We start from the raw sequence: 27,691 nt of genomic DNA, 5'->3' as shown, positions 1-27,691 counted from the left end.
GCTCTGCCGGTGCCCAGAGCCCTCTGCTCTCCCAGCCCTGGGCTCCCTCCCTCACACACACCCAGCTCTGCCGGTGCCCAGAGCCCTCTGCTATCCCAACCCTGGGCTCCCTCCCTCACACCCAGCTCCGCCAGTGCCCAGAGCCCTCTGCTCTCCCAGCTTGGGATGCTGATTGTACCCTCTTGTGCCACAGTGTATGGTGGTTTTATGATGGGGAAACTGGAGTCTAGGCTCGGAGCCTAAACAGCCCTTTCCTCGTGATCTGCGAGCGGTGGCCAGAGCCTGGTCTAGGCCGTTTCTCTAAGGTGCTGGTGGACTTTCTCTCCTCCACATGCCCGGCCTGGTGATACCTTCCCCTCCTTGCCAGCTGTTCTCTCTGACTCTCCGTGCTCCCCTGTGCCCTGTGCAGACATGCATGCAGGTGACCCGAGCAGGGAGGCTGCTTCACTGTCTCCTCACCCAGTTCCCAGTCTCACTGCCTGTCCCTAGAGTGAGCAGAGCTCAGCCGGATCTGATCTCCCAGGCCTGCTAAGCGTCTCTGCCCTTCCGGCACTAGGTGCTCCGTCAAGGCCATCGAGGCAGCCCTGGGCGCCCGGCAGTGGAAGAAGGCAATTTACATCCTGGATTCACAGGAGAAAAGGGTAGCAGTCAAGTACTACCCCAGGATCGCCCAGCACTACGCAGCCTTGCAGGAGTACCAGGTGAGACGCCAGCCCCCAGCATCTCCCAGCCCCACAACGGCCAGAGGCGGCTCACCTGCTGTCCTCTTCCCCACAGGTTGCAGAGGAGCTGTACATCAAAGGAGATCGGCCCAAGGATGCGATTGACATGTACACGCAGGCGGGGCTCTGGGAGCAGGCACACAAGGTAGGGATAGAGGCTAAAGGCGGCTGAGTCTCTCGGGTCCTGCTCCCCACTTTCCAAAGCAGTAAATGTCTCCTGGTGCCCTGGGCTCAGCAGCCTGCAGGCAGTGCTCAGTTCCCAAAGGGTCGCTGCGAGCTCCCAGCCACAGAACGGGGTAGGCCACTGCTCCCTGTGCCCTGTCTGTGTCTCCCTCCACTTCCGGCTCTGGCCTGAATAACAGCACTTCTCTAAAGGACTGGGCACCCCCCGGGCTCAGCCCTGCTCTCTCTGAGTTGCATCACCAAGCGCCCACAGTCTGCTGTGGCTGCAGCATCTGCATCCCGGGGGGAAAGGGGTCAGTGTCTGTCCCCAGCGCCGTGCTCAGTGAGTGCCTGGAATCAGTGCCTAGGGCTTCAGAGCTGAGTCCCCCACACACCCAGCTGGCATTCCCGGGGGGAATGGCTGGGTTCGTATGCCGTGGCCTGCCTGGCTAGCTCAGCAGGGAGCCGGAGCAGATCTGTGAGGGGATTGGGGGTCTCTCCCCAAATTCTCATTGTCCCCTTTACGCTGCGGTTGCTGGGTAGGGGGCTGGAACCTGTTTCGTGTCTCCCTGCAGCTGGCGACCAAGTGCATGAGGCAGGAAGACGTGTCCATGCTTTACATCACCCAGGCTCAAGAGATGGAGACGCAGGGCAAATACAAGGAAGCAGAGCGGTGAGTGTCTGCCTGGACACCATGGGTGGGGGGCTAGGCCTCGGTAGCGGCCCGGGGGACTTGGAGCAGGGCAGGGCTGAGTCTCTCCAGAGTCCAGTCCCCAGCCAGGCTGCCAAGAATGTGCCCTAGGAGTCTTGCTGTGAGGTTGGTTTATGTTGGGAGGACAAAGGCGCTTTCCTGGGACTGGAGGGGAGTTCCAGGCTGAGGGTGGGGAAGAGAAACCCCCTGCAGGTCACATGTCACCGCTCAGCCACGTGGCCCTTGAGCCATCTCACATGCCTCTGTAGCCTCCAGCTGAGAGGCCAGGCTGGATTCCTAGGGGTGGAGCATCTGTTTGCACATGGCAGAGCGGAGCTGGACCACATCCAGTGGCTGGCTCAGGAGGGTGATCGGGGCCTTTTCCCTCCAGTGAGTGCCAGCTCCTATCTTATCCCAGCTTGAGTGGACTGACTGGCTGGGGGATTGGGAATGCCATCCAAGGCCTTTCTCCTCTATGGGGACTGGCTCTAGTCAGCCCCAGGACAGGATTGCTGAGGGGGTGGTAGGGAATGGGATACTGGGCCATTCCCATGTAAGTCACTAGGTCCAATCGATCCCAGGGTAGCAGTGACATAAGCTTTTTAGTGGTCTAAACGAAGGGAGCTGGGGTCCACATCACCAAGTTGTCATCAACCCCTGGGGCTGCTGGCAGCCTCAGCAGGGAGGCCAAGGCATGACTGGGCCCCAGAGCCCAGGAGGGTCCCTGCAGGGGAGAGCTGAGGCAGACTGGTAGGGACAGGATGGGAAGGTGGCCCTGCCATCGCCCGTGTGGGTAGGTTACATGGTGCCGTCCATCTCCACAGCACTCAGTCCCACACCTTTCATCAACACGACATGCCGTGCACCATTTCCTGTCGGATGAGTATTCAGCCCATGCTCTGCTCCAGCTGGCCTGGGAGCAGATGGGTTCTTGGGCCCGGCCCCGCGACAGTGAGCGCCTGCCGCGCCTGTGTCCCGGGCCCAGCCCAGCGGCAGAGCCTGCCCCTGACGCACCTGCGTCCCGGGCCTGGCCCAGCGGCAGTGAGCGCCTGCCGCGCCTGTGTCCCGGGCCTGGCCCAGCGGCAGTGAGCGCCTGCCGCGCCTGTGTCCCGGGCCTGGCCCAGCGGCAGTGAGCGCCTGCCGCGCCTTTGTCCCGGGTCTGGCCCAGCGGCAGAGTCTGCCCCTGACGCACCTGCGTCCCGGGCCTGGCCCAGCGGCAGAGTCTGCCCCTGACGCACCTGCGTCCCGGGCCTGGCCCAGCGGCAGTGAGCGCCTGCCGCGCCTGTGTCCCGGGCCTGGCCCAGCGGCAGAGTCTGCCCCTGACGCACCTGCGTCCCGGGCCTGGCCCAGCGGCAGAGTCTGCCCCTGACGCACCTGCGTCCCGGGCCTGGCCCAGTGACAGTGAGCGCCTGCCGCGCCTGTGTCCCGGGCCTGGCCCAGCGGCAGTGAGCGCCTGACGCACCTGCGTCCCGGGCCTGGCCCAGCGGCAGTGAGCGCCTGCCGCACCTGCGTCCCGGGCCTGGCCCAGCGGCAGTGAGCGCCTGCCGCGCCTGTGTCCCGGGTCTGGCCCAGCGGCAGTGAGCGCCTGCCGCGCCTGTGTCCCGGGCCTGGCCCAGCGGCAGAGTCTGCACCTGCCGCGCCTGTGTCCCTGGCCTGGCCCAGCGGCAGTGAGCGCCTGCCGCGCCTGTGTCCCGGGCCCGGCCCAGCGGCAGTGAGCGCCTGCCGCGCCTGTGTCCCGGGCCTGGCCCAGCGGCAGAGTCTGCACCTGCCGCGCCTGTGTCCCTGGCCTGGCCCAGCGGCAGTGAGCGCCTGCCGCGCCTGTGTCCCGGGCCTGGCCCAGCGGCAGTGAGCGCCTGCCGCGCCTGTGTCCCGGGCCTGGCCCAGCGGCAGAGTCTGCACCTGCCGCGCCTGTGTCCCGGGCCTGGCCCAGCGGCAGTGAGCGCCTGCCGCGCCTGTGTCCCGGGTCTGGCCCAGCGGCAGTGAGCCCCTGACGCACCTGTGTCCCAGGCCCGGCCCAGCGGCAGTGAGCCCCTGACGCACCTGTGTCCCAGGCCCGGCCCAGCGGCAGTGAGCGCCTGCCGCGCCTGTGTCCCAGGCCCGGCCCAGCGGCAGAGTCTGCGCCTGCTGTGCCTGTGTCCCGGGCCTGGCCCAGCGGCAGAGTCTGCCCCTGACGCGCCTGTGTCCCGGGCCTGGCCCAGCGGCCGAGTCTGCGCCTGTGTCCCGGGCCTGGCCCAGCGGCAGAGTCTGCACCTGCCGCGCCTGTGTCCCGGGCCTGGCCCAGCGGCAGTCTCAGCATGTCCATGCTTGTGTTCTCAGGCTGTACATCATGGTGGAGGAACCTGATCTGGCTATCACCATGTATAAAAAGTGTAAGATGTATGATGAGATGATTCGCCTGGTAGCAAAGTACCACAAGGACTTGCTGAGTGACACACACCTGCATCTGGGGAAGGTAAAGCTCTCGGGGAGCGGGCAAGGATCTGTCACCCCAGTGGGGAGGGCTCGGGACACTCGCTAACACACCGTCTCCTGTCACAGGAGCTGGCGGCTGAGGGCCGCTGGCAGGAGGCTGAGTACCACTACCTGGAAGCCAAGGACTGGAAGGTCACAGTGAACATGTACAGAGTGAATGACATGTGGGAGGAAGCGTACAGGGTAACAGCAGCTCTTTAACAGGACAGGGCATGGCACCAGCAGGTCCCCGTATGTGTCTAGCCGCAGTGCCTAGTGCTTGGGTCAGGATGGAGCATTGCATGCTGGGATCCATGTCTGCTGCCCTCTTGGGTGAGCAATGCTGAGGAGGAAGGGAGGTCTCTGCACTCTGTCCCCTGCAGGTCCTTGCCTCCTCCTCACCGGGCCACAGGGAGGCTGTAACTTGGGGAAGGGTCTGAGTTGGGGACGGACTTGCTCCAGCAAGGAGCCCCCTGGGAGACTCAGCTCTGTTTGCTTTGGACAGGTAGCCAAGGCCCACGGGGGGGCGAATTCCTACAAGCATGTGGCCTATCTGTGGGCAAAGAGCCTCGGAGGGGAAGCTGCCGTGAAACTCCTCAATAAGTTTGGGCTTCTGGAAATGGCTATCGACCATGCAACAGATAATGGGTGAGTGTCCTGAGGCTAGGAGCTCACCTCCTGGCACAGGGAGAGCAAAGCCCGGCCTGGGGAATGTCCTTCACTCACAGCAGCTACAGGCCACGGGATGGAGGCTCCATCTGCATCCCACAGGGACCGAGGAGGAGCGGCTGTGTGGACCGCTGCCCACCTCCCATCCCTGGGGGGCTGGGAAGGAGCTTTTCCCATCTTGGCTTGAGGGAGGTGAGGCTTTGCAGAGCTTCCACCTGCAGGGGTGGGGGTCAGGGGCCAAGTCAGCAGCAGCACCACAAGCTGCCACCCACTGGGGCAGCCTCCTGTCACAGCATCAGCACCTGCCCTGTCCTCTCTCACTGCCTGCACCATCAGCCATCTCCTGTGCAGGGTCCCAGCCTCAGCTCTCCCCTCACAAGCCTCCCACCTCGCCTTGGGTTCTGCCTGCCAGCACCAGCCCTCCCCCACCGGTCCGCTCCACATGGGGCACAGCCAGGACCTAGCTCGGCTCACCCCCATCCCTTTCCTCTCGTCACAGCGTCTTTGACTTTGCGTTCGAACTGGCCCGGCTCTCGCTGAAGCAGAAGACACCCGAGATCCACTTGAAGTACGCCATGTTCCTGGAGGACGAGGTACGACCCCACGCCCTGCACTGTGCCCAGACTGCAGAGCACTCACCCGGGGGCCTGCACCAGGCAGGTTCTTCCGCCCCCCCCAGGGAAGTGGCGTGGCTGCAGCCCGGAGGCCCGGAGCATGTAAGCCGGCTCTGTGAAGCCCTTGCCCCTCCTGGCCGGGGTGAGGAGCGGGAGGCCACGGTGCCTAAGCAGATTGCTCTCCTCTGTCCTAGGGCAAGTTCGAAGAGGCCGAGGCCGAGTTCATTAAAGCTGGGAAGCCCAAGGAAGCGGTGCTAATGTGAGTGCCCCCTGCTGACTGAATCCAGGTTCCAGACCAGGGGGCCTTGCTCCCGTGCCTGACCCCAGCCTGACAGCTCTTCTCTCCAGTCGATCTCATGCTCCCTCCCCCACCCCAATGTGCTGGACCCAGGCTGGCATGTCTCCTTGGCTCCCCAGGTTTGTCCACAACCAGAACTGGGACGCTGCCCAGCGCGTGGCTGAGGCTCACGACCCGGACAGCGTGGCCAACGTGCTCGTGGGACAGGCTCGCTTCGCCTTTGAGCAGAAGGAATTCCAGAAAGCAGAGGCCTTCCTCCTGCGGGCCCAGCGGCCAGAGCTGGCCGTGAAATATTACAAGGTGGGTGCGGCCAGTGGCGATGTCACTTCACCCCACAGAGCTCAGTGTCTGGGCAGGGAACCCCCCCATCATCCCCCGAGAGCTCAGTGTCTGGGCGGGGAACCCCCCCATGATCCCCCCGAGAGCTCAGTGTCTGGGCGGGGAACCCCCCCATGATCCCCTCGAGAGCTCAGTGTCTGGCCGGGGAACCTCCCATCATCCCCCCGAGAGCTCAGTGTCTGGGCGGGGAACCCCCCATCATCCCCCCGAGAGATCAGTGTCTGGGCGGGGAACCCGCCATCATCACTCCCACCTCCCCTGTCCCTCCCCAGGTGTAGCTGTGAGGGGGTGGAGGGGTTCAGGAGGGGCTGTGGTGTCCCCTCCATGGTAGTAGCAGTGAGGGGGTGAGGGGCTGGATCAGGGGCCCTGGGGTGCTGGGAGCCCAGCAGGCTGAGCAAAGACCCTCCCCACTCTGGCCCTGGTGTGTTTGGCGCAGGAGGCCGGCATGTGGAGCGACGCCCTGCGGACCTGTAAGGAGTACGTCCCCAGCCGGCTGGAGGTGCTGCAGGAGGAGTACGACAAGGAGGCTGCCAAGAAAGGGACCAGGTAGGCCAAGGCTGTTCACCTGGGGGCACTGAGCTGAGCTGGTGCAGGGACGTCCAGTGCTTGGCTGAGTTCCCTGCAGCGGGGCCCCAGAGCCCGTTGCATGCTGCCTCCCTGAGCACTGGGCGGGGGCTGGAGACAGCACCAGCCGAACCTCTCTCCATCCCTGCACCTGCCTCTCCCTGTGTGCAGGGCTCATGCCCGGGCCTGGCCCCGCCAGGATCCCTGCACCATCTCCCCATGCCCAGCACGGGCTCATCTCCTGTGTTGGTCCTGGCAGAGGCGTGGAGGGCATGCTGGAGCAGGCTCGGCAGTGGGAGCAGGCTGGGGAATACGCCAGGGCTGTGGACTGCTACCTGAAGGTACAGGATCCCAGTAACAGCCTGCTGGTGGAGAAGTGCTGGCTGAAGGTAAGTCCTGAGCCCCCGCCCCTCCTCTGGTACCCCAGGGGCCCCACCATACACTGGTTCCCCCACCCCAAAGAGACACCATGCCCAACCCCCACACGTCTCTGGGGGCTTCAGGCTGACTGAGACCCGAGAGATGAGCTGGGCACCAGTGTCCCATTGATGGCTGTGCCCCACACAACCGCCAGGGCCAGGGTTGGACTGTCCACGATGGGGCCCCTCCCTGCAATCTCAGGGCCGGGGCCTGGCTTGCCCCAACGGGGCCCCTTCCCCCAATCTTGGGGCTGGGGCCCAGCTCTCCCCGACAGGCCCCTCCCCCCAGTCTCAGGGCCGGGGCCCGGCTCTCCCCAAAGGGCCCTCCCCCCAGTCTCAGGGCCGGGGCCTGGCTCTCCCCGACGGGCCCCTCCCCCCAGTCTCAGGGCCGGGGCCCGGCTCTCCCCGACGGGCCCCTCCCCTCAGTCTCGGGGCCGGGGCCTGGCTCTCCCCGACAGGCCCCTCCCCCCAGTCTCAGGGCCGGGGCCCGGCTCTCCCCAAAGGGCCCTCCCCCCAGTCTCAGGGCCGGGGCCTGGCTCTCCCCGACGGGCCCCTCCCCCCAGTCTCAGGGCCGGGGCCCGGCTCTCCCCGACGGGCCCCTCCCCTCAGTCTCGGGGCCGGGGCCCGGCTCTCCCCGACGGGCCCCTCCCCCCAGTCTCGGGGCCGGGGCCCGGCTCTCCCCGACGGGCCCCTCCCCCCAGTCTCGGGGCCGGGGCCCGGCTCTCCCCGACGGGCCCCTCCCCCCAGTCTCGGGGCCGGGGCCCGGCTCTCCCCGACGGGCCCCTCCCCCCAGTCTCGGGGCCGGGGCCCGGCTCTCCCCGACGGGCCCCTCCCCCCAGTCTCGGGGCCGGGGCCTGGCTCTCCCCGACGGGCCCCTCCCCCCAGTCTCGGGGCCGGGGCCTGGCTCTCCCCAAAGGGCCCTTCCCCCCAGTCTCGGGGCCGGGGCCTGGCTCTCCCCAAAGGGCCCTTCCCCCAGTCTCGGGGCCGGGGCCTGGCTCTCCCCAAAGGGCCCCTTCCCCCAGTCTCAGGGCCGGGGCCTGGCTCTCCCCGACAGGCCCCTTCTCTCTGACAGCTCCCATCCCTTGCACTGCTGATGCCTTTTGTCCTGCAGGCAGCTGAGCTGGCCATTAAATTCTTGGGCCAGCCTCGGAGTGTGGAGGTGACGCGGCTGGTGGGACCCCAGCTGGTGGCCATGAAGAAGTACAGCGCGGTACGGGCTGCTGCTGTCAGCGCAGTGCTGAAGGGAGGGAGGTGTTAATGTCAGTGGGATGAACGGGGAAGGGGTGACTTGGTTACAGTCTCAGGGGGTAGGTGCCACCAGACTCCTTGTTGGTTTTGGTTACAGTCTGTGAGTACCTACATAGGGAACAAACATTTAATAACATGCGCTTCAGTCTAGCAGAGACAGGGCTAACGCGCCCATGGCTGGAAGCTGAAGCAAGAATTCAGACAGGCAATAAGGTGTGAATGTTTAGCAGTGAGAGTCATTAACTACTGGAACAACTTGCCAAGAGTCGTGAGTCCCGATTTCCCACCTCGTCTCCATATAAGGAGCCCCAAAGGGTCTGGGGTGGAATGACGCGTCCCCTCCTTCTGTCCACCAATTACGTCTCATTTCCCACACCCCAGTTTGGGTCCATTGATTTCAGATTCCCTTCTCCTTCGCTTCTCAGACGCCATCTCAGCACAGTGCTTGGGCGGGATCAGGAGCCGCTTTGGTGGGACCAGTCCACTCTGTCTTTGATCTTTGCTGCCTTGTATAAACAGCTTTAAGTATCAGCTAGAATTGGACGCCTTCGGGTCCAGGCCTCTGCACAACAGCGGGGGAAGTGAGGAGGGAGCGCTGGAGGCCATGCAGTCTCTGCATGTTGACCAGGGGGGCGAGAAGGGAAGGGGGCATCGTGTCCCAGAGAAGGAGACAGGCGCTGTGTCCTGAGGCTAGGAGTATGAAATATTGGGTGAGCCAATCACCATAGTGTGCTTGGATTTTCAGAAAGCCTTTGACAAGGTCCCCCACCAAAGGCTCTTGAGCAAAGTAAGGAGTCATGGGAAGAGGGAAAGTCCTCTCATGGGTCAGTAACTGGTTACAAGATAGGAAACAAAGAGTAGGAATTAGTGGCCAGTCTTCACAATGGAACAGTGAGGTGGCCAAATTTGCAAATGATACAAAATTCACTCCCCTTGAAACCTCTGGCATTGGCCTGTGTGGGCAGACAGGACCTGGGCTAAATGCAGCATTGCCCAGGGGCTGCAGTCAGGGCTCTGGCCCCATGGTGTGGGCTCCATACAAGTGGGCGCAGATGGCCTCTGGCCTTGGAGCTCCAGGTGACAATGGCCAAGCGTGACCCTGCTCCCTTCTGCAGGCAGCTGAGCTCTACCTCAACCTGGACCTCATCCGAGAAGCCATTGATGCCTTCATTGAGGGTGAGGAATGGAACAAGGCAAAACGTGTGGCCAAGGAGCTCGACCCCAGGTAACCCTCAGGTCTGGTCCTCCCCACTGCCCCCCTGCAGGTTCCCCTCCATCCTCTCCCCCGACTGCCCCCTGCAGGTTCCCCTCCATCCGTCCCCCCCCTCACTGCCCCCTGCAGGTTCCCCTCCGTCCTGTCTCCCCCCACTGCCCCCTGCAAGTTCCCCTCCGTCCTGTCCCCCCCTCACTGCCCCCTGCAGGTTCCCCTCCATCCTGTCCCCCACTCATTGCCCCCTGCAGGTTCTCCTCCGTCCTGCCCCCCCCCATTGCCCCCTGCAGGTTCTCCTCCGTCCTGTCCCCCCCTCACTGCCCCCTGCAGGTTCTCCTCCGTCCTGCCCCCCCCATTGCCCCCTGCAGGTTCCCCTCCATCCGTCCCCCCTCACTGCCCCCTGCAGATTCCCCTCTTTCCCCCACTCCCCTACTGTCCCCCAGTCACCCTCAGCCCCATTTCCCCCTACCGCCCTTAAGGCACTTTCAGTCCTACCCCCGTCCCCTTTTGTCTGTCTCCATCCCCTCCCGTCCGGAGTGCTCTGGTCCTGTCCCTGCACACAGTTTTCTACTGCCTTCCCCCCAGGGACCTCCGTGCCTCCTCCCTGCCTCCCTTCCCTCGCAGCCTCCTGCCAGGGGGTGGGATGTCTGTCTGCCTTCACCTCCAGGTGCCACAAGGGCCTGCTCTCCCTCCAGGTCCTGGCAGATGCACCCCAGCTGGGTCGCTCCTTGTCCCTGTCACTGCAGCTGCAATGGGACCCCCACCAGGACCCTGTGCTCCACTCTGGGCGCCTCCCCATGGTGGCCATAGGGCACCCTTGGTTTGGCTGCCAACAAAGTCTCCTTCTGCCCTGCAGGTCGGAGGAGTACGTGGACCAGCGCTATAAGGAGTATTTAAAGCATCAGGGCAAAGTAGATTCGGTATGAATGTTTTTGTCTGGGGCTGGGCAGGGGGCCAGGGTCATTCTGTACCCAAAGGGCCCTCCCATGGGGCTGGGTGAGGGGGCAGGGCCATTCTGTGCTGGGGGTGGTGCATTGTGTGGGGGTCTGGGTGCTAACGTGCAGGGCAGTGTGATGCGTGTATGGCTGGGTGCCCATGCTGGGGGGCAATGGGCTAGGTGCCCGTGCTGGGAAACGGTGTGATGCGTGGGGGCTGGGTGCCCATGCTGGGGGGCAGTGGGGAGCTGGGTGCCCGTGCTGGGGGGCAGTGGAGGGCTAGGTGCCCATGCTGGGGAATGGTGTGATGTGTGGGGGCTGGGTGCCCGTGCTGGGGACAGGTGTGGGGCCTGGGTGCCCATTCTGGGGAGCTGTGGGGGGTTGGGCGCCCATGCTTGGGGGGGGGGGGTTGGGTGCCCATGCTGGGGAGCAGTGGGGGGCTGAGCGCCCACGCCAGGGGGCACCTCCCCTGCTCATTACGTTCTCAGGGTGTCGTGGCTCTCTTCTGTTACAGCTAGTGGGGGTGGATGTCATGGCTGCCCTGGACATGTATGCGGAGCGGGAACAGTGGGAGAAGTGCCTGGAGACCGCGGCCAAGCAGGTACCGCTCCAGCCCTGGGCACTGTGCTCACAGCTCTGCCCCGCTGCGCAGGCCAGGCTAGACCATCCCTGACAGGGGTTTGTCCAACCTGCTTTTAAAACTCCCCAGTGATGGAGATTCCACAACCTCCCTGGGCAATTTATTCCAGTGCTTAACCACCCTGACAGCTAGGAAGTTTCTTCCTAATGTCCAACCTTAACCTCCCTTGCTGCAATTTAAGCCCATTGCTTCTTGTCCTATCCTCAGAGGTTAAGAAAAACAATTTTTCTTCCTTCTCCTTGTCACAACCTTTCACATACTTGAAAACTCTTATCCTGTCCCCTCTCAGTCTTCTCTCTTGATTTAGTCCTAAGTGGAGCACAGGATCTGGTCCAAGAGGTGAATATAGCTGGACCACCTGGTAATAGTGACCATAATATAATTAAATTTAAGATCCCTGAGGCGGGGAAAACACCACAGCGGCCCAACACAGTAGCATTTAATTTCAGAAAGGGGAACTACACAAAAATGAGGGCATTAGTTAAACAGAAATTAAAAGGTTCAGTGCCAGAAATAAAATCCCTGCAAGCTGCGTGGAAACTTTTTAAAGACGTCGTACTAGAGCCTCAACTTAACTGTACACCCCAAATTAAACAACAGAGTAAGAGAACCAAAAAAGTGCCACCGTGGCTAAACAACAAAGTAAAAGAAGCGGTGAGTTACAAAAAGGCATCCATTAAAAAATGGAAGTTAATTCCTAATGAGGAAAATAGAAAGGAGCATAAACACTGGCAAATGAAGTGTAAAAATACAATTAGGAAGGCCAAAAAAGAATTTGAAGAACAGCTAGCCAAAGACTCCAAAAGTAATAGCAAAAAAAAAATGTAAGTACATCAGAAGCAGGAAGCCTGCTAAACAACCAGTGGGGCCACTGGATCGAGAGGCTAAAGGAGCACTCAAGGATGACAAGGCCATTGCAGAAAAACTAAATGAATTCTTTGCATCGGTCTTCACGGCTGAGGATGTGAGGGAGATTCCCAAACCGGAGCCAATCTTTTTAGGTGACAAATCTGAGGAACTGTCCCAGATTGAGGTGTCATTAGAGGAGGTTTTGGAACAAATGGACAAACTAAACAGTAATAAGTCTCCAGGACCAGATGGTATCACCCGAGAGTTCTGAAGGAACTCAAATGTGAAATTGCAGAACTCCTAACTGTAGATTGTAACCTATAATTTAAATCAGCTTCTGTACCAAATGACTGGAGGATAGCTAATGTGATCCTAATTTTAAAAAAGGGCTCCAGAGGTGATCCCGACAATTCTAGGCCGGTAAGCCTGACTTCAGTACCGGGCAAACTGATTTAAACTATAGTAAAGATCAAGATGGTGAGACACATAGATGCACATGATTTGCTGGGGAAGAGTCAACATGGTTTTAGCGGAGGGAAATCATGCCTCACCAATCTACTAGAATTCTTTGAGGGGGTCAACAAGCATTTGGACAAGGAGGATCCAGTGGATATAGTGTATTTAGATTTTCCGAAAGCCTTTGACAAGGTCCCTCACCAAAGGCTCTTAAGCAAAGTAAGCTGTCATGGGAAGAGGGAAGATTCTCTCATGGAAACAAAGGGTAGAAATAAATGGTGTTTTCAGAATGGAGAGAGGTAAATAGTGGTGTCCCCCAAGGATCTGTACTGGGCCCAGTCCTAGTCAACATATTCATAAATGATCTGGAAAAAACGGTAAACAGTGATGTGGCAAAATTTGCAGATGATACAAAACTTCTCAGGATAGTTAAGTCCCAGGCAGACTGTGAAGAGCAACAAAAGGATCTCTCAAAACTGGTTTCAGAGTAGCAGGCGTGTTAGTCTGTATCCGCAAAAAGAACAGGAGTACTTGTGGCACCTTAGCGACTAACACATTTATTAGAGCATAAGCTTTCGTGGGCTACAGCCCATTTCTTCGGATGCATATAGAGTGGAACATAATATTGAGGAGATATATATACACACATACAGAGAGCATGAACAGGTGGGAGTTGTCTTACCAACTCTGAGAGGCCAATTAAGTAAGAGAAAAAAACTTTTGAAGTGATAATCAAGATAGCCCAGTACAGACAGTTTGATGAGAAGTGTGAGAATACTTACAAGGGGCGATAGATTCAATGTTTGTATGACAGGTTTCAGAGTAGCAGCCGTGTGTGACGGAGCAGGGAGCAGGGCAGATTTGACCTGGGAATGTTGCAGGGGGATTGCAGTGGGGATGTGGGACTTCCCTTGAAGGAAGCTACCTGAGCTGTAACCTGAGCCAGGAACGGGGGTGGGGAGAATTAACACCTTCTGCCCGGGAGACTGAACAAAGGAGAGGAGGAGCTGGGGGGAGGGGGAAGAGAGCAGCAGCAAGGGGAGTTTTAGTTTAGTTTCAGTTTGGGGCTGGGTGGTGCAACGCAGGGAACCCCAAGCTGGGGTCTAAGCTCCCTGAACCTCCCAGAGGGACCTAATTGAGGGGGTCTGGTCGTACCTACACGCTCTGCTTAAGACTGTGTTCCTGTCCTTAAATAAACCTTCTGCTTTACTGGCTGGTTAAGAGTCGCAGTAAATCTCAGGAAGAGGGGTGCAGGGCCCTGACTCCCCCACACTCTGCAACACCGTGTTAGTCTGTATCCGCAAAAAGAAGAACAGGAGTACTTGTGGCACCTTAGAGACTAACAAATTTATTTATAAGGTGCCACAAGTACTCCTGTTCTTTTCACAAAACTGGGTGACTGGGCAAGAAAATGGCAGGAGAAATTCAGTGTTGATAAATGCAAAGTAATGCACATTGGAAAATATAATCCCAACTATACTTATAAAATGATAGGGTCTAAATTAACTGTTATCACTCAAGAAAGAGATCGTGGAGTCATTGTGGAGAGTTCTCTGAAAACATCCGCTCAATGTGCAGCGGCAGTCAAAAAAGCGAACAGAATGTTGGGAACCATTAGAAAAGACAGAAAATATCATATTGCCTCTATATAAATCCATGGTATGTGCACATAGAATCATAGAATATCAGGGCTGGAAGAGACCTCAGGAGGTATCTAGTCCAATCCCCTGCTCAAAGCAGGACCAACCCCAACTAAATCATCCCAGCCAGGGCTTTGTCAAGCCTGACCTTAAAAACCTCTAAGGAAGGAGATTCCACCACCTCCCTAGGTAACCCATTCCAGTGCTTCACCAGCCTCCTAGTGAAAAAGTTTTTCCTAATACCCAACCTAAACCTCCCCCACTGCAACTTGAGACCATTACTCCTTGTTCTGTCATCTGCCACCGCTGAGAACAGCTGAGCTCCATCCTCTTTGGAACCTCCCTTCAGGTAGTTGAAGGCTGCTATCAAATCCCTCCTCACTCTTCTCTTCTGCAGACTAAACAAGCCCAGTTCCCTCAGCCTCTCCTGGTAAGTCATGTGTCCCAGGCCCCGATCATTTTCTTTGCCCTCTGCTGGACTCTCCCCAATTTGTCCACATCCTTTCTGTAGTGGGGCCCCCAAAACTGGACACAGTTCTCCAGGTGTGGCCTCACCAGTGCCGAATAGAGGGGAATAATCACTTCCCGCGATCTGCTGGCAATGCTCATACTAATGCAGCCCAAAATGCCGTTAGCCTTCTTGGCAACAAGGGCACACTGTTGACTCATGTCCAGCTTCTCATCCACTGTAATTCCCAGGTTCTTTTCTGCAGAACTGCAGCTTAGCCAGTCGGTCCCCAGCCCATAGTGGTGCATGGGATTCTTCCATCCTAAGAGACAAAACTGCCAGATGAATTTACTCAGATTTCCATGGGAATTTTGCCCAAGCAAGGAGTTCTCTATTGTACATAAGGAGGGCAAAAAATAAAACAAGAAAAGCCATGTGCATGTTGCAAGTGCTTTGGAGGACAGGGTTGAAATTCAAAATGATCTGGACAAACTGGAGAAATGGCCTGAAGTAAATAGGATGAAATTTAACAAGGACAAATGCATCCATCCTTAGAGGTTTTTAAGGCCCGGCTTGACAAAGCCCTGGCTGGGATGATTTAGTTGGGGATTGGTCCTGCTTTGAGCAGGGGGTTGGACTAGATACCTCCTGAGGTCTCTTCCAACCTTGATAGTCTATGATTCTATGACATGATGAAAAACTTAGCATTATACAAAATCATTGCAGTCCATAATAAGTGGATCAAAAGCTGTTTACATGGTAGATTGTAAGAAGTGGCTGAATAGGAAATCTTTGTCTAACGGGGGTGTTTCTAGTGGGGTCCAGAAGCGCTCTGTTCTCTGTCCAGTGCTGTTCTATATCCAGATCAGTGGTCTGACAGAAAATATCAAATCACTGCTGGTAAAATGCCGAGGTGACACCCAAATGAGTGGAGGAGTTAATCATGAGATGGTGAGTAAGTTCTACAGAGGATCTGGATCTAAAGCCCGACCCGGCCATTGCTTCCTCTCTCTGTCCCTGCTCCAGAATTATAAGGTCCTGCACAAGTACGTTGCTCTGTACGCAACCCACCTCATCCGGGAAGGCAGCTATGACAAAGCGCTGAGCCTGTATGTCCAGCACGGAGCCCCTGCCAACCTGCAGGTAAAGGAGATGTTCAGTGCAGCACCGGGATCCTCTCCAGCCCTGGCCCCGAGGCTGGGGCCTTGTGCTCTGGCCATGCCGCTCTCTCTCCGGGCCATGTCTGTAGGGAAGGTGGTGTAGGACCCAGCTCTGCACCCCCAGGGGCCCCTCCCCGCTGGGTCTGCGGCCACTTCCCGCTCCCTCTGCCTCCTAGATGGGGAGGAGGCTGAGGATCTACCCCACGTGTGCTGCGTTTGGGGAGAGGCCAAGGTCCTGCCAGGTGCCACTTTGTCTTGTTCTTTCCTGGGAGACTGGGCTGTAGAGAGAGGCCTGGGGAGGAGCCTGCGTTGCCAGGGGGCAGTTCTGGGACCACTGCTCCCTGCATGCTGGCTGGACACGTCGCTGCAGGATACTGTGTGCATGTGTAGCTGCTGGGACCTCCCGTCTGTGTTCCCTCGCGCGGCGGGGGAGACTGGGGCTCCCCTCAGCTCCCACCCGGTGCCCAGGATATGTGGCTTCCCTTCTCATGCAGAATTTCAACATCTACAAGCGTCTCTTTGTGGAGATGGTGAACGCGCCCGGCATGAACAGCACCGAGGCCTATCCCAGCTGGGCCGACCTGCGCGACGTCCTCTTCAACCTGGTGAGTGCAACCGCGGTGCCCCTGCTGGCGAGACCCTAACCCGCAGCGGAGCTCAGAGCTCTGCCCCCCAGCCCCCGGCGCTGCTCAGCGTCCATGGCTCCCTCTGCCCCTCACTGCTCAGCGCCCACGGGTCTCTCTGCCCCCCACTGCTCAGCGCCCATGGCTCCCTCTGCCCCCCCCCCACTGCTCAGCACCCACTTCTCCCTCTGCCCCCCCCAACTGCTCAGCGCCCACAGCTCCCTCTGCCCCCCACTGCTCAGCGCCCACGGGTCTCTGCCCCCCACTGCTCAGCGCCCATGGCTCCCTCTGCCCCCATTGCTCAGCGCCCACAGCTCCCTCTGCCCCCCACTGCTCAGTGCCCACGGCTCCCTCTGCCCTCCCCCACTGCTCAGCGCCCACGGCTCCCTCTGCCCCCCACTGCTCAGTGCCCACGGCTCCCTCTGCCCTCCCCCACTGCTCAGCGCCCACAGCTCCCTCTGCCCACCACTGTCAGCACCCACGGCTCCCTCTGCCCCCCCCCCCGCTCAGCGCCCACAGCTCCCTCTGCCCCCCACTGCTCAGTGCCCACGGCTCCCTCTGCCCTCCCCCACTGCTCAGCGCCCACAGCTCCCTCTGCCCCCCACTGCTCAGCACCCACAGCTCCCTCTGCCCTCCCCCACTGCTCAGCACCCACAGCTCCCTCTGCCCCCCCCACTGCTCAGCGCCCACAGCTCCCTCTGCCCCCCACTGCTCAGTGCCCACGGCTCCCTCTGCCCTCCCCCACTGCTCAGCGCCCACAGCTCCCTCTGCCCCCCACTGCTCAGCACCCACAGCTCCCTCTGCCCTCCCCCACTGCTCAGCACCCACAGCTCCCTCTGCCCCCCCCACTGCTCAGCGCCCACAGCTCCCTCTGCCCCCCCCCACTGCTCAGCGCCCACGGTTCCCTCTGCCCCCCCCACTGCTCAGCGCCCACGGTTCCCTCTGCCCCCCCCACTGCTCAGCGCCCACGGCTCCCTCTGCCCCCCCCACTGCTCAGCGCCCACAGCTCCCTCTGCCCCCCCCACTGCTCAGCGCCCACAGCTCCCTCTGCCCCTTCCAACCTCTCGCAGCACTGCTTAGCATCCACTGATTCCCCGCCCTGCCGACCCCCCTGCCCTGCCCTGCCGACCCCCCTGCCCTGCCCTGCCCTGCATGCTCTGTGGCCTGGCTGCCACGGGCTCCACATGCTCACACGCTCCCTCTCTCTGCAGTGTGAGAACCTGGTGAAGTCCAGCGAAGCGAACACCCCCGCGCACGAGGAGTTTGAGACCATGCTGCTGATATCGCACTACTATGCCACCCGCTCCGCCGCGCAGGGTGTGAAGCAGCTGGTAAGGTCTGCCGTGCCCTGTGCTCGGCCTCCATCTCTGGGATCCATGGGCAGAGGGCTCTGGAGGCAAAACACCAGGTTGTGGCCCTCTCCAGTGCATTCAGCCATTGCAGCGGGTGCTGCCTGGGGGAACATGGGAATGGTGCCCCGGGCCCGCTAGAGCCAGGGGTGGCATTGGGGATCCCTGCTGTGAGAGCAGAGTGACAGCTGCAAGCCAGCGCACGGGAGGAACCCTAGCAGCAGCTGGGGATCCGGGCAGGGCAGAGAGAGGACAGGGCTCTCCGGGGCTCAGACACTGGGTGCTGGGATCCGGGCAGGGCAGAGAGAGGACAGGGCTCTCCAGGGCTCAGACACTGGGTGCTGGGATACGGACGGGGCAGAGAGAGGACAGGGCTCTCCGGGGCTCAGACACTGGGTGCTGGGATCCGGGCAGGGCAGAGAGAGGACAGGGCTCTCCGGGGCTCAGACACTGGGTGCTGGGATACAGACGGGGCAGAGAGAGGACAGGGCTCTCCGTAACTCAGACATTGGGTGCTGGGATACGGACGGGGCAGAGAGAGGACAGAGCTCTCCGGGGCTCAGACACTGGGTGCTGGGATACGGACGGGGCAGAGAGAGGACAGAGCTCTCCGGGGCTCAGACACTGGGTGCTGGGATACGGACGGGGCAGAGAGAGGACAGAGCTCTCCGGGGCTCAGACACTGGGTGCTGGGATACGGACGGGGCAGAGAGAGGACAGAGCTCTCCAGGGCTCAGACACTGGGCTCTGGGATACGGACGGGGCAGAGAGAGGACAGAGCTCTCCGGGGCTTAGACACTGGGTGCTGGGATACGGACGGGGCAGAGAGAGGACAGAGCTCTCCGGGGCTCAGACACTGGGTGCTGGGGATATGGACGGGGCAGAGAGAGGACAGGGCTCTCCAGGGCTCAGACACTGGGTGCTGGGATATGGACGGGGCAGAGAGAGGACAGGGCTCTCCAGGGCTCAGACACTGGGTGCTGGGGATACGGACGGGGCAGAGAGAGGACAGAGCTCTCCGGGGCTCAGACATTGGGCGCTGGGGATACGGACGGGGCAGAGGGAGGGCAGGGCTCTCTGGGGCTTAGACACTGGGCACTAGGGATCTGGGCAGGGCTCTTCGGGGCTCAGATAGTGGGTGCTGGGGAGAGAGGACAGGGCTCTCCGGGGCTCAGACATTGGGCGTTGGGGATCTGGGCAGGGATCTCTGGGACTCAGACACTGGGCACTAGGGATCTGGGCAGGGATCTCCGGGACTCAGACATTGGGCACTGGGGATCTGGGCAGGGATCTCCGGGACTCAGACATGGGGCACTAGGGATCTGGAAAGGGATCTCCGGGACTCAGACACTGGGCGTTGGGGATCTGGGCAGGGATCTCCGGGACTCAGACATTGGGCACTGGGGATCTGGGCAGGGATCTCCGGGACTCAGACATTGGGCACTGGGGATCTGGGCAGGGATCTCTGGGACTCAGACACTGGGCACTGGGGATCTGGGCAGGGATCTCCGGGACTCAGACATTGGGCGTTGGGGATCTGGGCAGGGATCTCTGGGACTCAGACACTGGGCGTTGGGGATCTGGGCAGGGATCTCCGGGACTCAGACATTGGGCACTGGGGATCTGGGCAGGGATCTCCGGGACTCAGACATTGGGCACTGGGGATCTGGGCAGGGATCTCCGGGACTCAGACATTGGGCACTGGGGATCTGGGCAGGGATCTCCGGGACTCAGACATTGGGCGTTGGGGATCTGGGCAGGGATCTCTGGGACTCAGACACTGGGCGTTGGGGATCTGGGCAGGGATCTCCGGGACTCGGACATTGGGCACTGGGGATCTGGGCAGGGATCTCTGGGACTCAGACATTGGGCACTGGGGATCTGGGCAGGGATCTCCGGGACTCAGACATTGGGCACTGGGGATCTGGGCAGGGATCTCCGGGACTCAGACATTGGGCGTTGGGGATCTGGGCAGGGATCTCTGGGACTCAGACACTGGGCACTAGGGATCTGGGCAGGGATCTCCGGGACTCAGACACTGGGCACTGGGGATCCAGACTGGGTCACTGTTTCTCATACGTGTTGGCTCCGGGTGGCTCTCAAGGCATCTTTGCCCTCAGGATGTGGTGGCGGCCAAGCTCTCCATCTCCCTGCTGCGCCACACCGAGCTCATCCCCGCAGACAAGGCCTTTTATGAAGCTGGCACAGCAGCCAAGGTAAGAAGCAGCCTGATATGCAGGAGCCAGTGGCAGCAGGGCCTGGTCACCTGGCTCCCATGGGCTCTCTGTCTGCAGTGGGGGAGTGGGTCCTTCTCTGGCAGCTTTCCCTCCCTCCCTCCATCCTGCCTGGTGGGCTCCTGCCCCCACCATCCACCAGCCCCTCGGCAAATGTGGCTGCAAATGCCCCTCCTCGGGGGTTCTCTATGAGCACATATCCCATGGGGCATGAGGAGAGGGTGACGGGCCTGGCAGGGGAGTGGGTGTCCTCAGATTGGGGAGGGTGGGAGGGTTAGGGAGAGAGGGATGGGCATGGGGCCCTGGGGGTCAGCGATTCCCCCTTGTTGCATTCCTGGCCCCCACCCCGATTGGGGAGACCGGGAGGATCTGGCCAGGAAAGCTGCCCTCCTGTGCCACTTAGGGTCCTTAATTATCTTGACCAGTCCCTGTCCTGGACCTCCTCTGCCATCACCACCTCCTCTGCTATCGCCCCTCCAGCTTCCCCCCTCCTCCGCAGACTGTGCAGGGAGGGTGTGATGGGAGGTGAGCCAGAGACTGTCAGTGGGGCTTGGGGCACTGGTGTCATCCCGCCAGCCACAGGCTGCGTCTCACGCTCTACCTGCCCCCGGTGGCCCCTGCAGGTGCACTCCAGTACCGGGGGGGCGGGGTGTGTGTGTGAATATAAGCCTTCTGTCTGCCCCTCACTGCACAGCCAGTGCGTGACCCACCGGGGCAGTGGAGACCAACGCCCCACATTCGCTGTGTTCATCAGATCGGATTGGTGGTGCGTGACACATGGGCTCATGCACACGCTCATAAAATACGCTCGTGCTGGTAAAACTCCCAGGCTTCAGGCTGAAATAGTGATTTTGTAAATACACTTAACACTGGTCTACAATTTTTGAGAAGTCGTCTGCTTCAGAGATAAAATGTGCTATTTATTATGTATTTTGATGTGCTGAATTCAAATATGACAATTAAAACAACTGATTGGCTACTGTTTCTAAGATATTTAAGTTTTTACATTTTATGTCTGTGTATATTGTGTAGATAGTAGAGTTTTAATCATAAATTGTAAACCTAGGTCTTTTCATGTGTTTATGGTGGCTTTACATGATAATATTTCACCTGTCCTGTTTATGTAACACTTTAAAAATCAGCAAAAGGGTTATATAAATAAAATTTATTATGAAACAAAAGGCAAAAAACTATTATGTACATAGTTTAGTCCTATTCAGTGACTTCTTGGCTTGTCTCTTGTATTCATTAAATGGAGCATCTCTTGTCACTGTCCAGCAATAGTCTGCAAGCATTGATGGGCTCCATTTGCCCTGATAGCGTTTCTTCATTGTTGCAATGTCCTGGTGAAATCGTTCGCCGTGCTCGTCACTCACTGCTCCGCAGTTCAGTGGAAAAAAATCTAGATGAGAGTGCAAAAAATGTATCTTTAGTGACATGTTGCAACCAAGGCTTTTGTATGCCTTGAGGAGGTTTTCCACCAACAACCTGTAGTTGTCTGCCTTGTTGTTTCCGAGAAAATTTATTGCCACTAACTGGAAGGCTTTCCATGCCGTCTTTTCCTTGCCACGCAGTGCATGGTCAAATGCATCATCTCGAAGAAGTTCACAAATCTGAGGACCAACAAAGACACCTTCCTTTATCTTAGCTTCACTTAACCTTGGAAATTTTCCACGGAGGTACTTGAAAGCTGCTTGTGTTTTGTTAATGGCCTTGACAAAGTTCTTCATCAGACCCAACTTGATGTGTAAGGCTGGTAACAAAATCTTCCTTGATTCAACAAGTGGTGGATGCTGAACACTTTTCCTCCCATGCTCCAATGACTGTCAGGACCAGAAGTTTCATCCTCTTCCTCTTCCTCATCTGACTCAAGTGAGGATGATTCTGATGCATCAGGAACCGGCAGTCCTTCTCTGTGGGGTACTGGGCGTATAGCTGATGGAATGTTTGGATAATGCACAGTCCACTTTTTCTTCTTTGACACACCTTTCCCAACTGGACGCATCATGCAGAAGTAACAATGGCTGGTATGATCTGTTGGCTCTCTCCAAATCATTGGCACTGCAAAAGGCATAGATTTCCTTTTCCTGTTCAACCGCTGGCGAAGATTTGTTGCACAAGTGTTGCAGCATATGTGTGGGGCCCACCTCTTGTCCTGATCTCCAATTTTACAGCCAAAATAAAGGTGATAGCCTTTCTTAACCATAGTGGTTATACTGCGCTTTTGTGATGCAAAAGTCACTTCACCACAAACATAGCAGAAGTTATCTGCACTGTTCACACAAGTACAAGGCATCTCTGCTCACTTTGGCTAAACAGAAATGTGTCCCTTTGCAAAATCAAACACTGACAAATAAGAGAGCACGACACTGTATTATTTCTAGAGCTGATATAGGGCAATTTGTTCAGCAGAGTGATGTAAGCTTCGTTATGATTGCATCATCCATGACTTCTAGGAATAACATGATGCAATTCATATCATGTATGACACAATACCAGCTTCAGATTGCATCATTCATTGTTTTGCCTAAAAAGCAAGTACTGTCCAAACCCAGTCATTGATTTATTTATAGATCCAGTCAAAGATGTATTTTAGTCAATTCTGGTTTAAATTGAGATCCCTTCCCTTTATAACTCACTTATCCTCTGCCATTCCCAAGTCCAGGGTCGTATATACTGACCCAATAGCATATCTTGAAAACTAGAGCCAATCAACAATTTTAAGCATCATTTTCAGTGACCCAGAATTAGTAAAGTTTGACTACATTTATTTCAGAAGCATTTTGGCTGTAGAGCAGTGTAATTGGGAGGGTCGTGTACCCTCTCGCTGCTTGGAGTGGCTCATGCCTGTGAGTGCCACACTCCCGGCAGGCTGTCAGAAAGCGGGGCGGACGCCCCATGCTGGTGGTGTGTCCTATAGTTAGCTGCCACCAACCCAGTAACAAACGTGGGCTCTGGAAGCACTAGAACAGCCTTACCGTGGAGTCCCTGACAGGCCCCTTGGGCCCTCCTGTCTCTCTGCCACCCGGGCAAGCTGGACTATGTGATTCTTTGGTTGCCATATAGCAAAGATTACAAAAGGTTCAGATTGTCTCAGTCCCAAGAGACCAGTCACTTACCCCAGGTCAATTTGTACCTCAGATCTCACACCAAAGACAGCACTTGTAGTCAATCCTACAGTAAACTAACTCAGCGTGTATTAACTAGGAAAAGAAATGAGAGTTATTTACAGGTTAAAGCAGGTAACATATATACACAAATGAGTTACAGTCTGTGGTTCCAAAAGGTGACAGATTCAGAGTAGCAGCCGTGTTAGTCTGTATCCGCAAAAAGAAGAACAGGAGGACTTGTGGCACCTTAGAGACTAACAAATTTATTAGAGCATAAGCTTTCGTGGACTACAGCCCACTTCTTCGGATGCATATAGAATGGAACATATATTGAGGAGATATATATACACACAGACAGAGAGCATAAACAGGTGGGAGTTGTCTTACCACCTCTGAGAGGCCAATTAATTAAGAGAAAACAAACTTTTGAAGTGATAATCAAGCTAGCTCAGTACAGACAGATAACAAGTGTGAGAATACTTACAAGGGGAGATAGATTCAATGTTTGTAATGGCTCAGCCATTCCCAGTCTTTATTCAAACCGGAGTTGATTGTGTCTAGTTTGCATATCAATTCTAGCTCAGCAGTTTCTCGTTGGAGTCTGTTTTTGAAGTTTTTCTGTTGTAATATAGCCACCCGCAGGTCTGACAGAGTTGCAGTAATCGGTCAGCACTGAATGTCTTTTAGGTGTAACCCATGGTTGACCCTGGGGATCCCTGCTTTTGTTTCCGAGCTCCAGTCCTGTGAGAATCCAGACAGCAGAGATGAAAAAGTGTCATGTCAGCTATCTTTATTCTCTTCTCCCAGAATTCACACTGATGGGACCAACTTTCTTGACAGTAGCACCTTCCTGGGGGTGAGAGGGCCATCAACCCAGTCTTTGTATCATGATGTTCCACAATGGCCCATTTAGTTTTGATAGTCCTTCTTGATGGGCACGGCAACCACTCCTGCCAGGCTTCACAAGTCCAGAGCAGGCATTTATACCATTACAAAGCAAAAGGTACGTATCACCTTACAGCACAGGATACAGGCATTACAAGTCTGATTAATGCAGGCAGCAACTTTAGAAGCATTCATAAAATCTAAATACTACACACGTCCTCAAAGGCTAGCACCTGTCTTAAAGAATACTAGCATACAAGTGAGCTGGTTTGTTTTCCAGCTATGAGTTTGTCTGTGCTCAGCTGATGCCTACAGCCTTGGCAAGAGCTGGCACCTGCTCTACCAGCGTCATAGAATCATAGAATCTCAGGGTTGGAAGGGACCTCAGGAGGTATCTAGTCCAACCCCCTGCTCAAAGCAGGACCAATTCCCAGCTAAATCATCCCAGCCAGGGCTTTGTCAAGCCTGACCTTAAAAACCTGTAAGGAAGGAGATTCCACCACCTCCCTAGGTAACCCATTCCAGTGCTTCACCAACCTCCTAGTCATCTGCTACCACTGAGAACAGTTTAGATCCATTCTCTTTGGAACCCCCTTTCAGGTAGTTGAAAGCAGCTATCAAATCCCCCCTCATTCTTCTCTTCTGCAGACTAAACAACCTCATCAGATGTCTTTTGGCCCAATCCTCTAATTTGTCTAGGTCCCTCTGTATCCGATCCCTACCCTCCAGCGTATCTACCACTCCTCCCAAATTAGTGTCATCTGCAAACTTGCTGAGAGTGCAGTCCACGCCATCCTCCAGATCATTAATGAAGATATTGAACAAAACCGGCCCCAGGACCGACCTTTGGGGCACGCCGCTTAATATCGGCTGTCAACTAGACATGGAGCCGTTGATCACTACCCGTTGAGCCTGACGATCTAGCCAGCTTTCTATCCACCTTATAATCTATTCATCCAATCCAGACTTTTTTAACTTGCTGGCAAGAATACTGTGGGAGACCGTATCAAAAGCTTTGCTGAAGTCAAGATAGATCACATCCACTGCTTTCCCCATATCCACAGAGCCAGTTATCTTCTCATAGAAGGCAATTAGGTTGGTCAGGCATGACTTGCCCTTGGTGAATCTATGTTGACTGTTCCTGATCACCCTCCAATGCTTCAAAATCGTTTCCTTGAGGACCTGCTCCATGATTTTTCCGGGGACTGAGGTGAGGCTGACCAGTCTGTAGTTCCCTGGATTCTTCTTCTTCCCTTGTTTAAAGCTGGGCACTACATTAGCCTTTTTCCAATCGTCCGGGACCTCCCCCGATCACCATGAGTTTTGAAAGTTCATAGAATCATAGAATCATAGAATATCAGAGTTGGAAGGGACCTCAAGAGGTCATCTAGTCCAAACCCCTGCTCAAAGCAGGACCAATTCCCAGCTAAATCATCCCAGCCAGGGCTTTGTCAAGCCGGGCCTTAAAAACCTCCAAGGAAGGAGACTCCACCACCTCCCTAGGTAACGCATTCCAGTGTTTCACCACCCTCCTAGTGAAATAGTTTTTCCTGATATCCAACCTGGACTTCCCCCACCGCAACTTGAGACCATTGCTCCTTGTTCTGTCATCTGCCACCACTGAGAACAGCCGAGCTCCATCCTCTTTAAAGTTAATGTCATAGGTAGGTGTATAGATTAATTGTTGATTGACACCTTATACTGTAGTTGTGGCATCGGCCACTGTCGGAAAACAGGGCACTAGGGTAGATGGACCATTGGTCTGACCTAGTATGGCCGTTCTTATGTTTATGTATGATGGGGTGTGCAGACCTTGCACTGGCACGGAAGGGGTTAAGGAGCTGCTCTGGCCTGGAGTGGCCCTGCCCGAGGAGTTACAAGGAGGGAACTCACCTGAGCTGAGGGCAGACCTGGGACTGGACCAGGTTGTGGAGCTCTGGCCCTGGAGAGAGGCTAGCAGAGCCCCTGCTGTCGCAGAGGAGGGTGTGCATCCCCTTAACTAAAAGGGGAACAGACTGAGACTTGCTCTGAACCCCCAGTGACTCCTGCAGTGCGCAGTGAAGGAAGAGAGCCCAGAGCCTGAAGGGAGCTGTCTCCAGGTTTTTCTTTCCCATTCTTTTGTAGTCTTGTTAGCTGTCTATAGGCTGTTGTGTTGTGTTGTGAAGGGGACAGAGCCGGGGAGCGCAGAGCAGGCTAGTGCGCGGTAAATTCATGCCCCGGCTTGCCGCACACTCACTGTTCATTTCGACAAGCCCACAAACAAATAATCTGAGCTCCAAGTATGAGTGCCCAGGATGAGGCCCTCATGGGGGCAAGTTATCACACATCTGCTGCTTGGCGGTCTTACGGTCTCACACCTGCCTCTGGAGTAGCTGGGGCTGTGATGGGCCTCGGGGCTGTGCGGGATGCTGCTGTTTTCGCTGAACCCTGCAGATTCACTGCCCCAGAAGCCTTCGTTGCCTGGTTTCCCCCCGAACCCTGGCTGCTCAGCAAGGCGCAATGCAGGTGCCCCCCGTTGTCTGGCTGAAGGTTACTGCTCTTAGCCCAGCGTGCATTTCCTCACATCACCAGTGGGTGGGACGTGGCCAGGGCTCCCCAGAGCCTGCGTGGATGGGCAGCATCAGCTTCCCACCACTCACGCGCATTCTTGCTTTCTCTGCACTAGGCGGTCGGCTGGGAGAACATGGCATTCATCTTCCTGAACCGTTTCCTGGATCTCACAGACGTGAGTAGCACATGGGGATGAGGGTAAAGGCGGCACAGGGGTGGGGAGCTGTGCTGGTGCCAGCCCATTGGGGCCCTAGGCAGAGATACTAACAATGAAGGGGCTCGGGGCCCTAAGCAATTGCTCAGGCTGCTCACTCCTAGCGCCGGCTCGGTGTGGGGCAGGCTGTTCTGAGTTGGGGGGCTGCAGGGGAGGTGCCTATGGAAGGACAGAGAATGTCCCAGCCCTGCCTCGGGGACCCACGGGGGAGCGTGTGCATGTGGCTGAACGCTGCAGGTTGGAAATGGCACAGAGTGAAACGGTGGCTTGTCCGAGCAAAGCCCTGGCTGCATGTCCGGAGCAGCACGGCCGCAGCCCTCGAGACTTCCAGGCCAGAAGGGCCGTGATGTCTGGCCTGGAGGTGGCCCCGAACGAGGGAGGGAAGCTGTTCTCCTTTCCTGACACTTCGGCTGCTGCCTGCTCAAGAACCAGGAAGGAAAGCGTCCAGCTCAGCCCTTTCCTTGCCCTTCTGTTGGGCCGGCACCCAGCAGGGACCCCAGAGCAGCTGGCAAGGCGGTTCACTCAGGTTCCAGCTGCTCGAGTAGAGGGCCTGTGCCTTTTTCCATTCTAACCCTGGACTCCCTAGCAGCAGGGGCCAGGTGGGGGACCCAGTTCCCCGGCCCCTGGCCAAGGGTGTCGATCGCTGTCCTGTTGGCTGGGGCACACTCCATTGAGAATTGAAAGGCAGCAGCGTTTGCTGATCGCTCTATGGAAAATAGGTCTCATACGCCTGGCTGCTAAACTTGTGTCAGGGCTGCGGTTTAGTCCTGCCAGCCTGACAGGTCAGACAAACATTAACACGATGCCAGATCAGTAGCACCCCATTCAATGGATTCACCAGCGGCTAGCTAGTGGGTGGCAAATAGTAGATGGGCAGTTGTCATCCAGTGGGGGTGTGGGGGGGTCTAATGGGGGCTCTCAGCTCCAATATCTTCATCGAGGATCCGGGAGGAAATATAAAAATCTCTGATAAATTTGACAGCGTACAGAAAACTCGGTAAATCATGATGGGGACACGTGGGTTCCACGGAGCGACCTGGCCCCCCGGCAAGCTGGAGGCAGGGCTGTTGTAGCTGGGTGGCCCCAGGGTATGAGACAGATGGCGGAGGGAGGGCTTAGCAGAGAGCCCTGCATGGAGCTCTTCCTCGGGTCTCAGGTGGAAGCGCCAAAGCGCGCATCCCTCACCCACTCGGCGGTGTGCTGGGCTCGTG

At 57.4% G+C, this 27,691-nt stretch overlaps 1 protein-coding gene across 6 annotated transcripts in view; it reads left to right on the top strand.

Annotated features, from left to right (window-relative positions):
- Positions 1 to 27,691, top strand: part of IFT172 (intraflagellar transport 172) — a 105,219-nt gene that overhangs the window by 74,468 nt on the left and 3,060 nt on the right. For 4 of the 6 annotated variants that reach the window (XR_010600012.1, XM_005293612.4, XM_065590020.1 and 1 more), the window contains 20 exons: positions 557 to 701; positions 778 to 867; positions 1,460 to 1,557; positions 3,892 to 4,027; positions 4,114 to 4,230; positions 4,532 to 4,674; positions 5,195 to 5,288; positions 5,504 to 5,568; positions 5,727 to 5,907; positions 6,383 to 6,492; positions 6,770 to 6,899; positions 8,041 to 8,139; positions 9,293 to 9,402; positions 10,244 to 10,307; positions 10,837 to 10,923; positions 15,382 to 15,498; positions 16,010 to 16,120; positions 17,350 to 17,469; positions 19,608 to 19,703; positions 26,382 to 26,441. Coding sequence is in view for 4 of the 6 variants with exons in the window: in XM_005293612.4 (XP_005293669.2) it covers positions 557 to 701; positions 778 to 867; positions 1,460 to 1,557; positions 3,892 to 4,027; positions 4,114 to 4,230; positions 4,532 to 4,674; positions 5,195 to 5,288; positions 5,504 to 5,568; positions 5,727 to 5,907; positions 6,383 to 6,492; positions 6,770 to 6,899; positions 8,041 to 8,139; positions 9,293 to 9,402; positions 10,244 to 10,307; positions 10,837 to 10,923; positions 15,382 to 15,498; positions 16,010 to 16,120; positions 17,350 to 17,469; positions 19,608 to 19,703; positions 26,382 to 26,441 (2,173 nt within the window). In the remaining 2 variants the exon portion in view is untranslated. The remainder of the gene's footprint in view (positions 1 to 556; positions 702 to 777; positions 868 to 1,459; positions 1,558 to 3,891; positions 4,028 to 4,113; positions 4,231 to 4,531; positions 4,675 to 5,194; positions 5,289 to 5,503; positions 5,569 to 5,726; positions 5,908 to 6,382; positions 6,493 to 6,769; positions 6,900 to 8,040; positions 8,140 to 9,292; positions 9,403 to 10,243; positions 10,308 to 10,836; positions 10,924 to 15,381; positions 15,499 to 16,009; positions 16,121 to 17,349; positions 17,470 to 19,607; positions 19,704 to 26,381; positions 26,442 to 27,691) is intronic. The other 2 variants (XR_010600013.1, XM_065590019.1) reach the window with 1 other exon arrangement.

This window comes from Chrysemys picta, chromosome 3 (genome assembly GCF_011386835.1).
Source record: "Chrysemys picta bellii isolate R12L10 chromosome 3, ASM1138683v2, whole genome shotgun sequence".
In the NCBI taxonomy this organism is placed as follows: domain Eukaryota; kingdom Metazoa; phylum Chordata; order Testudines; family Emydidae; genus Chrysemys; species Chrysemys picta.
The sequence above is the reverse complement of the archived record's forward strand: the minus strand, read 5'-3'. Positions and strand labels throughout refer to the sequence as shown.